At 44.2% G+C, this 12456-nt stretch overlaps 1 protein-coding gene across 4 annotated transcripts in view; it reads right to left on the bottom strand.

Annotated features, from left to right (window-relative positions):
- Positions 1-3388: 3388 nt before the first annotated feature.
- Positions 3389-12456, bottom strand: part of DAXX (death domain associated protein) — a 37402-nt gene continuing 28334 nt past the window's right edge. For all 4 annotated transcript variants that reach the window (XM_040442610.1, XM_040442606.1, XM_040442607.1 and 1 more), the window contains exons 5-8: positions 10280-10418; positions 7273-8434; positions 3987-4104; positions 3389-3841 (exon numbers count right to left, since the gene is read on the bottom strand). In XM_040442610.1, the coding sequence (XP_040298544.1) occupies positions 3788-3841; positions 3987-4104; positions 7273-8434; positions 10280-10418 (1473 nt within the window). In that variant the 3' untranslated portion in view covers positions 3389-3787. The remainder of the gene's footprint in view (positions 3842-3986; positions 4105-7272; positions 8435-10279; positions 10419-12456) is intronic.

Here is a 12456-nt window from a genome sequence, read left to right as displayed (position 1 = left end):
TGCCAGTGACGAACCAGGCTCTCCATGGGCCATTTTTTGCAAATCAGACATGTCACTTTATGTGGTAATAGCTTTGGAACACTTTTACTTATCCAAGCCATTCAGAGATGGGTTTCTCATGACACATTGTACTTCACGATAGTCATAAATTTGAGTCAATATATTTCACCTTTGTGAAAAAAATCCCAAAATTAAAAAAATCCTAAATTTTAAAATTTCAATTTCTCTACTTTTATAATAGATAGTGGTACCTCATATAATAGTTAATAATTTACATTCCCCATATGTCTACTTCATGTTTGGATCATTTTGAAAATTACATTCAATTTTTTGGGGACGTTAGAAGGCTTAGAAGTTTAGAAGCAAATCTTGAAATTTTTCAGAAAATTTCCAAAACCCACTTTTTCAGGACCAGTTCAGGTCTGAAGTCACTTTGTGAGGCTTACATAATAGAAACCACCCAAAAATTACCCCATTTTAGAAACTACACCCCTCAAAAGTATTCAAAATTGATTTTACAAACTTTGTTAACCCTTTAGGTGTTCCATAAGAATTAATGGAAAATGGAGATGAAATTTCAGAATTTCACTTTTTTGGCAGATTTTACATTTTAATCCTTTTTGTCCAGGAGCAAAGCAAGGGTTAACAGCCAAATAAACTCAATATTTATTACCCTGATTCTGCGGTTTACAGAAACACCCCACATGTGGTCATAAACCGCTGTACAGGCACACGGCAGGGCACAGTAGAAAGGAACGCCATATGGTTTCTGGAAGGCAGATTTAGCTGAACTGGTTTTTAGATGCCATGTCCCATTTGAAGCCTTTGTGATGCGCCCCTACAGTAGAAACTCAAAAAAGTGACCACAAGTTTTATTGGTACTATTTGGGGGTACATATGATTTTTAATTGCTCTATATTATGTTTTTTGTGAGGCAAGGTAACCAAAAAAATTTATGTTTTGGCACCGTTTTTATTTTTAACAACATTCATCTGACAGGTTAGATCAGGCATCCTCAAACTGCGGCCCTCCAGCTGTTGCAAAACTACAACTCCCAGCATGCCTGAACAGCCTATAGGTATCAGCCTGCAGCAGGGCATTGCGAGAGTTGTAGTTTTACAACAGCTGGAGGGCCGCAGTTTGAGGATGCCTGGGTTAGATCATGCTCTAACTTTATAGAGCAGGTTGTTACGGACGCGGTGATATCAATGTCTACTTTCTATGTTTGTTTCAGTTTTACATAAAGCATTTTTGAAAACAAAAAATGTTTTTGTATCTCCATTTTCTCAACGCCCTATTTATTTTTTTTCTGCCGATCGTCTTGTGCAGGGGCTAGTTTTTTGCAGGAAGAGTTGACTTTTATTGGTACTTTTTTGATAATTTATTACTACACTTTATGGGGCAAGGTGACAAAAAAAAGTTGTTTTGGCGCATTTTATTTATTTTTACAGCATTTACCTGAGGGATTAGGTTATACGACTTTTTTATAGAGCAGATAGTTAGACGTGGCAATATCTAATATGTCTGCTTTTTCTTATTTATTTAAGTTTTACACAATAATAGCATTTTTGAAACCGAAATAATGATATTTTTGTGTATCCGTAGTCTGAGAGCCATAGCTTTTCTTTTTTTTTGACCGATTGCCTTAGGTAAGATCTCATTTTTTGCGGGAAAAGGTGACAGTTTGATTGGTACTATTTTGGGGGTATATGCCTTTTTGATCGCATGGTGTTGCAATTTTTGTGATGTAAGGTGACAAAAATGGCTTTTTTTACACCATTTTAATTTTTTTATGGTGTTTATCGGACAGGGTGGATCATGTGACATTTATAGAGCCGGTCATAACGGACGCGGCGATACCTAATGTGTGTTTTTTTCCTGTTTTTTTAAATTATAAAATAATGGGAAAGGGGTGTTTTTTTTCCTCTTTTTATTACTTAAAAACGTAATTTTATTAAAAACACTTTGTTTTACTTTTTTTCTTTTCTTTACTTTATTTAGGACATTCACTTTTGGGGGTCTGATCCCCTCTGCAATGCATTACAATACATCTGTGTTGTAATGCATTGCCTGTTAGTGTATTACACCGAGTCATACACTAACATGTTGCCTAGGAGACGAGCCTGAGGCTGGATCTCCTGGGTACCCGTAGAAGACAGGTCCCGATGCCGTGCAAGAAATTGGGCAGTCTCTGCACGGGATCGGGCTTCCTTCTGACACATCGAGCCCCCGCACGCACCGCTTGAGCCCGACCAATCACCATGACGTACTGTTACATCAAATTGCGGGAACGCAGTGGCTTCCATGACGTAATAGTACGTCATGTGTCGGGAAGGGGTTAAAGCAGTTTTCTCCAACCTGGGACTTTTCAGTTCTACAGTCATTTTTCCCCTAAGATGAGGAAATTGTCTTTTGCCTCATGGAGAGAGGTTTTTTGCCTTCCTCTGGATCAACTGTGCCAGAGAATAGACTGAATGGACGGACGGACGGACGGACAGCAGAATAAGGCTCCGTTCACACATCCGCAATTCCATTCCGCATTTTGCGGAACGGAATTGCGGACCCATTTATTTCTATGGGGCCGAAAAAAATAAAAAAAGAACCTGCCCTATTCTTGGTGCCCTATTCTGCAATTAGTGCCTGCTGCCCTATTCTGCAATTAGTGCCGGTGATGTGCGGTCCGCAAAATGCCGACCGCACATTGCCAGTGTCCGTGTTTTGCGGATCCGCAAAACACACACGGATGTGTGAATGGACCCTGAAGGTGTAGATGTACACAGAGGCCTCGGATGGGTGAATGGGGGCTGCGTGGAATGAGCCTAGAACTGGCCTAACAGATCCACACTCCACATCCGGTCTGAACCCACTTATACGTTGTGCAGATGGCGGTCACTGTCACACCTGCACAGATCACACTGGCGCCAGTACAGACTGCTGCGACCGATCATCATGGCGTTTGCAGGGACGAGCTTAAGACCTGCATACTCAGCAGCAGTTGGAGGAGATAAAGGCTCTGCGGCCACGTCCCCCAGTGATCAGGATGCAACCAGTCAGCCGTGACTGGTTACTCCACGTAGGAAGGGACGGCAGAACCGGGACCAGGACTTTCATCACTTCATTATAAACTGGGAGGACACCAACGCTTCCGCAGCATCCCAGTGTCCGCTGGGAGAGATGATGCACATAGTGTGTGAGGTACTTCAGCCGGACTGTTGGTAATGGCTGCCGTACGCAGCGTGAGGATGACATGCTGCAGATTTCCCCCCACACATTTCCACTGTGGAAAATCTGCAGCGTTCACACCACGTGCGGCCGTACCCCGAGGACAGCAGATATTTTCCAAAGGATACGACACCGAACTCAAAGCGCAAAAGACAGCAGACAAGTGTAATAAAAGAAAGATTTATTCTGAAAGTTGTTTTTTTTTTTTTTTTTACAAAAGAAATGTAAAGAAGGTAATATACCAGAGAAGATATCCAAAACCCAGGGAGATAGTTAAAAGATTCAAGTGTCGTGTCCAGTCAAAAACGTAATGCACTCTTCTCCAGAGAGCCATCTGCTAACACCCGAACATGATGACTCCAGGCATCCATACCCTGAGCTCCCAGACCTAACTACCTACCACGGGGAGCATGTGCACACCCCCAGTCAATCACGCCTAAACCCCAAAACACCTGCCCGCTTCCACACGGTTAGCGTTCAGCGGCTGCTGCTACTCCTCTAATATCCAGACACAACACACAACAATGGTCCCAGACTCCGGCCTCCGGTCTACTGTACAAGGGGGTCAATCAGAGAGGACAATCACTTCATCCGGGTCATACTGCGTGGAGACATGAGACTGGAAAAATGGAAGAAATGCAGGGGACGGAGATGGGGACCAAATATGGGAGACGGGAGGAGAGAGAAAGGGACATATTAGTAAGAATTATTGGGAAACATAATGATAATATCCGTCCCGGGCTCAGCCGCCCCCTATCGCTCACCTTCTTGTTTGGCTTGGTTGGGGTCTCCCGTGGGCTGCAGGTCATCATCAGGCCCGGAGTGTCGCCCTCCTCAATATCGCTATCGGAGTCGGAGGAGCTAGAGAGAGAAGTGTACGAGCTGCGGGGACAAAGACACAAAGTCAGTAATAATATATTCCTATTCAGTCGGGTGCAAAACAGGAGAAAAAAATCTAAAGAAACGTCCCTATAATCCAGACTCCACCAGACCTGATCAGTGCTGGACTATTAGAGGTCACAGATATCCGTATATTCCAGACTCCACCAGACCTGATCAGTGCTGGACTATTAGATGTCACAGATATCCCTATAATCCAGACTCCACCAGAACTGATCAGTGCCGGACTATTAGACGTCACAGATATCCATATAATCCAGACTCCACCAGACCTGATCAGTGCTGGACTATTAGATGTCACAGATATCCCTATAATCCAGACTCCACCAGAACTGATCAGTGCCGGACTATTAGACGTCACAGATATCCATATAATCCAGACTCCACTAGAACTGTTCAGTGCTGGACTATTAGAGGTCACAGATATCCCTATAATCCAGACTCCACCAGAACTGATCAGTGCCGGACTATTAGATGTCACAGATATCCCTATAATCCAGACTCCACCAGAACTGATCAGTGCCGGACTATTAGACGTCACAGATATCCATATAATCCAGACTCCACCAGACCTGATCAGTGCTGGACTATTAGACGTCACAGATATCCATATAATCCAGACTCCACCAGACCTGATCAGTGCCGGACTATTAGATGTCACAGATATCCCTATAATCCAGACTCCACCAGAACTGATCAGTGCTGGACTATTAGACGTCACAGATATCCATATAATCCAGACTCCACCAGACCTGATCAGTGCTGGACTATTAGAGGTCACAGATATCCATATAATCCAGACTCCACCAGACCTGATCAGTGCTGGACTATTAGGCTAGGTCTACACAACGACATTTGTCGCACAACGTTTTTCACATCAATGTCGCGCAACAATTTTTATAATTATAGTCTATGGTGTCGCACTGCAACATGCGACAGTCGCAAAAAATCTTTTCGAGATGGATTTTTCTGCGACTGTCGCATCGCAGCATGTCGCATTGCGACACCATAGACTCATTATAAAAATTGTCGCGCGACAAAATAATCCAGACTCCACCAGACCTGATCAGTGCCGGACTATTAGATGTCACAGATATCCCTATAACCCAGACCTGATCAGTGCTGGACTATTAGATGTCACAGATATCCCTATAATCCAGACTCCACCAGACCTGATCAGTGCCGGACTATTAGATGTCACAGATATCCCTATAATCCAGACTCCACCAGACCTGATCAGTGCCGGACTATTAGATGTCACAGATATCCCTATAATCCAGACTCCACCAGACCTGATCAGTGTCGGACTATTAGAGGTCACAGATATCCCTATAACCCAGACTCCACCAGACCTGATCAGTGCCGGACTATTAGACGTCACAGATATCCCTATAACCCAGACTCCACCAGACCTGATCAGTGCCGGACTATTAGATGTCACAGATATCCCTATAACCCAGACTCCACCAGACCTGATCAGTGTCGGACTATTAGAGGTCACAGATATCCCTATAACCCAGACTCCACCAGACCTGATCAGTGCCGGACTATTAGAGGTCACAGATATCCCTATAACCCAGACTCCACCAGACCTGATCAGTGCCGGACTATTAGACATCATATAACCCGTACAACTGGAGAACTAACCTTTTTATCTACAGTTCCTGACTTGCTTCTCTTTGTTCAGTCTTTATTCTAGCCTTGTGAAATTCAACATTATACCTTAGGTTCAGTGCTGGTAACATGTGCCGGATTATCAGACTTTCTGGGTTATTGGATGTCGGATTAAAAGGATTTACAAATATATGAAAACCCCTCTAATAGCTAGGCCAGTCGAGCAGAGTACAGAGGTTGATCATAAGATGCTTCCAGCAAGCAAGAACCCCCATCATCCCCATCAACTTGTATCCTGGAACCTATTCATTTGAGCTTGGGCCCCCCTGGCTATCCTGTGGGCCAACCCTGGTGTATGCATTCAGGCCTGGGCTACAGGGACTACTTGTAGCGCTACTGACTGATTTTGTATCCCTGTGGACTGCAGCTGGTGTGCCATAGTTATACCATCAGTAGAGCTACAAACACTCTGTACCCCAGGCCTAAGGGTATCTGCAAGTGGTTTCTCCAAACCAGACAGCGTTTAAAGGGGTTATCCAAACCCTATAATGCCCCCACATAGGTTGTACCTCCCTTGCTCCCCTGCACCCGCGTCACTTCTGATGCCCACACAGTGGGTGATGCTAGGAAGGCTCGTCCCCGTCACGGGCAGCTATTGGCGGCCGTCAGAAGCAACGCGGGTGTCGGGGAGCAAGGCAAGTATGACCAGTATGAGGGGCCGGGGCAATATAGGGTTTGGATAACCCCTTTAAGTGTTACAGTCCTCCAGGCTCGATTATGTGTCTCCACTGCGCGGGAAGCAGCAGCCTAGATTCAGGTTCACCACATGAAGGCGATGCTGCAGGCACCAGCTGACTGGGTATGCACACACCTGGCACGCACCACCCAGCAGAAGGGCAGCTAAAAATGGCCGCCAGACCCCAAATTATGTTTTTCTGCAAAATGTACACATTTTTTTTTTCTTCTCATGCAGCAGGACACTAAAAGGGATTTCATTTCCTCTGTGTATCTCAATATCTGATTATTCCCATAGTCATTAACAGCGCCATTTTTTGGACAAAGTCAGCGCCAGGAAATGCATTCAATGAATAGGACTGGTCCATACTTGCTACAAAGTCTACCAACAGGGAGATTCCACTGTAAAGCAGGGGTCAGCAACCTCCGGCACTCCAGATGTTGTGTTACTACTACACGTCTCAGGACTCCCACAGAAGTCTATAGAGCATACTAGGAGTTGTAGTTTGACAGAAGCTGGAGTGGAGAAGGTTGCTGATCCTCTGCCGGAAACGGTGATGTGTTTAGGCACATGTGGCCCTCGGCGTTTGTGTGTACAGTTGGGGGGTCCGTGTCTAGTATATATAATTACCAGCTCCTTTTAGACCGGCGATGTGTCCACGTTATGGCTGGTATTACAGCTCATTCAGTGGAGCTGAGCTGCACTACCAGACAACCTATGGGACTTGTGTGGTGCTGCTTCTTCTATCCCACACAAGCCCTTTAAGCCTCAGCCTGACACCTGAATGTCCCACTTCTCACCAGTCTATCTTGGCTCTTTTGCAGTTTCTCTCTCGGAGGTCCTCGGTATATTCTTTTCCATTGTACCTTGTTAGCCCGTTATTCTTAGTACAGTTCTCAGAGGACATGTTTTTCCTTTTCCTGTTAGGCGGGGGGCTGTCTTCTTCTGTATTTTTAGGCTTATAAGAGTCTCTGTGGGTCGCCGCTTCCTTTTTAAGTTTCAGGCGATTTAATAATATGCTTCGCGCCTTTGTGGCCACGTGTACTCCATTGCTGCTCCCAAAGGGTGACAATTCACAGTTTATTTCATTTTCACACCTATCCAGGTCACCTGCCTCCGTGTGGACATTGGTATCGGCATCTTGATGCTCCACCACAGGACTATCTAAAGTTATCTCATCTCCACTGGTTGCTGTGTCATCTGCAGGGTCGTCGTCGTCGTCGTCATCATCATCATCATTTCCGGCGGTATCTGTACAGACTGGCTTCTCTTCCACACTCACGTCTTCACTGTCTATACTCGCCCTTCTCTCACTAGGCTCTTCTGTGCAACTGTCTTCTTGGAGCACAGGAGACCCGGGTGGATCACTACCAATCCCCCCATCATCTCCCTCACACGACAGGTCATCTCTAGGTTCTGTGCCGTCTTCACCATCTTGTTCAGAGTTGTCTTTTTCCACTGATGACATCGGCGTATCTGACAATAAACACTCTTCAGTGCTTTTCTGCTGTTCAGTATTCTCTTTGCAATTCAAAAACTCATCTGCATCTTCGTTCACTTCCTTTAACCCATCGTCCACAGGACTTAGCACCAGGTTATTGTGTCCTTCATCCTCCATCTGATCTCCAGCGTTAGTGGTGGTGGTGACACAGGCCTCCTGCTCTTCACTTTGCTCATCATCAGACTCGGCTTTTGCAGGGCTGTCATTGCTTGCTGGGAGGTCAGGAGAAACCGAAAGCTGCGCCTCCACCTCTGACTCCATGGGTGTATTCGAAGAGTCTTTATCATGGGAAGAAGATGTCGATACTGGAGAAGATTCCTGTTCTGTTGCTTCTTCCTGTTCATCCATTGCATTGTCGTTATCCTCACTTCCTCCTTTGTCTTTTTCCACATCCCCCTCACCAACGGACGCCATATCCATCTTCTGGTCGGCTTCATTTTCTTGCTCAGCAGGAACTTCTTCTAAATAGGAAAGAAAGGAATAAAAAAAAAAAAGAATGTATGTAATAAAACCACATTTCATGGGTTAACCTCACATTTTATTAAAGAGGTTTTCCGAGACTTATATACTGATCACGTATCCTAAGGTCCGACATCTGGGACCACCGCCGACAAGCTGAGAAGGCACTGGTGCTCGCAGTAGTGCCGCTGCCTTCTCGTATCTTTTCCTAGGACACTGATGACACGTTTATCGGTCACGTGGCCTCGGTGCAGCTCAGCCCTAACTAAGTGAATGGAGCTGAGCGCGATACCAAGCACAACCACTATACAATGTAGAGCGCTGTGTTTGGCGATCAGGCCGCATGCTAACCGTAGCGCTAGTGTCTTCTTAAACAGCCGATTGTGGGGGTCCTGGGCGTCTGACCCCCACCGATCAGATACTGATGACCTATCCAGTCATCAGTATTAAAGTCTCAGAAACCTTATTAAAGCAAATACAAATCTTTTTTTTTTTTTACACTTTTGTAAATTTAAAGGGGTTGCCCGCTTTATTTATATTGAGGCCTATCCTCAGGGTAGGTCATCAATATCAGATTGGTGAGGATCCGACTCCGGGCGCCCCCGCCGATGTGATATTGATGACCTATTTTGAGGATAGGTCATCAATATAAATAAAGTGGACAACCCATTTAAGGGGATTATCCCACAAAAAGGATTTATTCTCTATCCATAGGACAGGGGATAAATATCTTATTGCGGGGTGTCTGAATGCTGGGACCCCCAGCGATCCTGAAAACGAGGGTCCCCAATTCCCCTCTCTAAAAGGAATGGTAGACTGACATGTGCACTACCCCTCCATTTAGAGAAGCTCCAGTCTCGGAATCGTTATGTTTCCCAGCGTTCAGACCCTGCGATCAGATATCAATACTTTCTTTCCTCTGTATCTTTGTGGCAATTATCTGATAATCGTATTTTTCTCATTGGTTTAGCAATCTGTATCATTCTGCTCCTGCCACAAAGGCGATCTGCTCTCCGCCCCTTTACACACAGCAGCCAATCAGCAGGGAGTGAGCATCAGCGTGAACCAATAATGAGACAGGGGGTGTGTCTCAGACCACCTGAGTCTCCCCGTAGGCACTTAATGGGGCTGAGCTAAAAAGCAAGATCTGAGGAAGATAGCATCATCCCCTGTAGTTACTGACTTGCATATCATTTTTATGCTCCTGGATGGACAGTCACCTTAAAGGGGTTGATCACTTACATACAAGTATGACCTGTAAGCAATCAATAGAGCCGCGTGGGTCCGACTCCTGGCACCCCTGCCCATCGGCTGTTTGAAGACAACACAGTTCTGCTCCTTCCCGTTGCAGTGAACGGGGACTGGGAGGAGCTGCGATTATACCTGCTCACGGATGCGATGTCGAAGTCAAGCAGGTAAGCTACGTTCTCTTCAAAAAGGTTGACTAGTGGGGGTTCCAGGAGTCAGCCCCTCCGACAGATCTGATATTTATGACCTCTACAGAGGATAGGTCATTAATATAGGAAACCAAGGCCAACCCTTTCAGCCGGCCTCGATCTACTGAGGATCTGGCTTCAGGACAGCCCAGTGTAATCTGTTGCAGACAGGGAAATGCTGTGCTGCTCCTACATGTATTGCCATTAACAGGGCAAACAGAAAGGGACCACGCACTTTTTACGCGTCTTCTTTTAGAAATGCTAGGGTATGTCCACAATTCTGTCCCAGGACAGTTCTGACGTAACAGCGTGGTGCACGGCACTGGTCTACCCAGTACAGAAACTGGACGCATCATATGACCAGAGCTTTAACGGATAAGGAGTGTTTAACGTCGCCATCCAGCTCCTCACCTTCCTCATTCTCCCCCTCCTCACTCTCCGGCATTTTATTACTTTCCTCCAGTTCTTCCTCAATATCAGTCTCAGAATCTTGTGACTCTTCTTCTTCTTCTTCTGACCCCGATGACGACTGTCGAATCCTTTCAGATCCCTGTCCATGGAGAAAAGGAAAATTTAGGCTGCCATCTACTTTATACCAGTGGTCTCCAGCCTGAGGCTCTCCAGCTGTTGCCAAGCTACAATTCCCAGCGGTGGTCTGGCCACGCTGGGAGTTGTATTTTTATTTATTTTTTAACAGCTAGATAACCACAGGTTGAAGACCACCGCTCTACACACATTCTGCTGGCTGTCATCTGTCTATCTGTAAAACATTACAACCACCCGCATGTCCGGGCAGCCGACGGCTGGTACAATATAGGCTTGTATAGAGAGATTGCGGCTTCTGCAGCTAGAATGAAAAAAGGTCATGTGAAAAGTAATTAAAAAATTTTTTAAGAAATGGGTAAAAACACTTTCAAATCCATGAAATTGGTTGGCAGGTCACATACCCTTTCTAATGGAATGCTAGTATAGTGGTACAACGTCCCTTACACAATAATCAATTTAACCTAAGCCTGATAGGAGCGTTAATAAAAATAAAACTTTATTGGTATTACTGGTTTAACCCCTCAAGGACCCTGCCATATTTCACCTTAAGGACCAGGCCATTTTTTGCAAATCTGACTAGTGTCACTTTATGTGGTGATAACTTTAAAACGCTTTTACTTAGCCAGGCCAGTCTGAGATTGTTTTCTCGTCATGTATTGTACTTCATGACACTGGTAAAATGGAGTCAAATTTTTTATTTATTTTTTATAAAAAAATTCCAACTTACCAAAAATTTTTAAAAATTTGCAAATTTCAATTTCTCTACTATTATAATAGAAAGTAATACATCAGAAAATAATTACTTTACATTCCCCATATGTCGTCTTCATGTTTAGATCATTTTGTGAATGCCATTTTATTTTTTTGGGGACGTTACAAGGCTTAGAAGTTTACAAGCAAATCTAAATTCTAAAACCCACTTTATCAGGACCATTTCAGGCCTGAAGTCACTTTGTGAGGCTTACATAATAGAAACCACCCAAAAATTACCCCATTTCAGAAACTACACCCCTCAAGGTATTCAAAACTGAAAATAGAGATAAAATTTTCACTTTTTTGGCAGATTTTCCATATTAATCCATTTTTTCCAGTTACAAAGCAAGGGTTAACAGCCAAACAAAACTCAATATTTATGGCCCTGAGTCTGTAGTTTACAGAAACACCCCATATGTGGTCGTAAACTGCTGTACGGGCACACGGCAGGGCGCAGAAGGAAAGGAATGCCATAAGGTTTTATGAAGCCAGATTTTGCTGGACTGTTTTTTTGACACCATGTCTCATTTGAAGCCCCCCTGATGCACCCCTAGAGTAGAAACTCCATAAATGTACCCCATCTAAGAAACTACACCCCTCAAGGTAAACAAAACTGATTTTACAAACTTTGTTAACCCTTTAGGTGTTCCACAAGAATTAATGGAAAATAGATGAAATTTCAGAATTTCACTTTTTTGGCAGATTTTCCACTTTAATCAATTTTTTCCAGTTACAAAGCAAGGGTTAACAGCCAAACAAAACACAATATTTATTGCCCTGATTCTGTAGTTTACATAAAACACCCCATATGTGGCCGTAAACTGCTGTACGGGCACACGGTGGGGCGCAGAAGGAAAGGAACGCCATATGTTTTTTTGGAAAGCAGATTTCACTGGGATAATTTTAAGCTGCCATGTCACATTTGAAGACCCCCTGAGGCACCCCTAGAGTAGAAACTACCAAAAAAAAAAAAGACCCCATTTTGTAAACTACAGGATAAGGTGCCAGTTTTGTTGGTACTATTTTAGGGTACATATGATTTTTGGTTGCTCTATATTACACTTTTTGTGAGGCAAGGTAACAAAATAGCTGTTTTGGCACCGTTTTTATTTTTTGTTATTTACAACATTCATCTGACAGGTTAGATCATGTGGTATTTTTATAGAGCAGGTTATTACGGACGCGACAATACCAAATATGACTACTTTATTTGGTTGTTTGTTTCAGTTTTACATAAAGAATAAAAAATAAAAAGTAATTTTTTTTGGGTCTCCACATTCTGAAAGCCA

This window comes from Bufo bufo, chromosome 8, assembly GCF_905171765.1.
Source record: "Bufo bufo chromosome 8, aBufBuf1.1, whole genome shotgun sequence".
Lineage (NCBI taxonomy): Eukaryota > Metazoa > Chordata > Amphibia > Anura > Bufonidae > Bufo > Bufo bufo.
The sequence above is the reverse complement of the archived record's forward strand: the minus strand, read 5'-3'. Positions and strand labels throughout refer to the sequence as shown.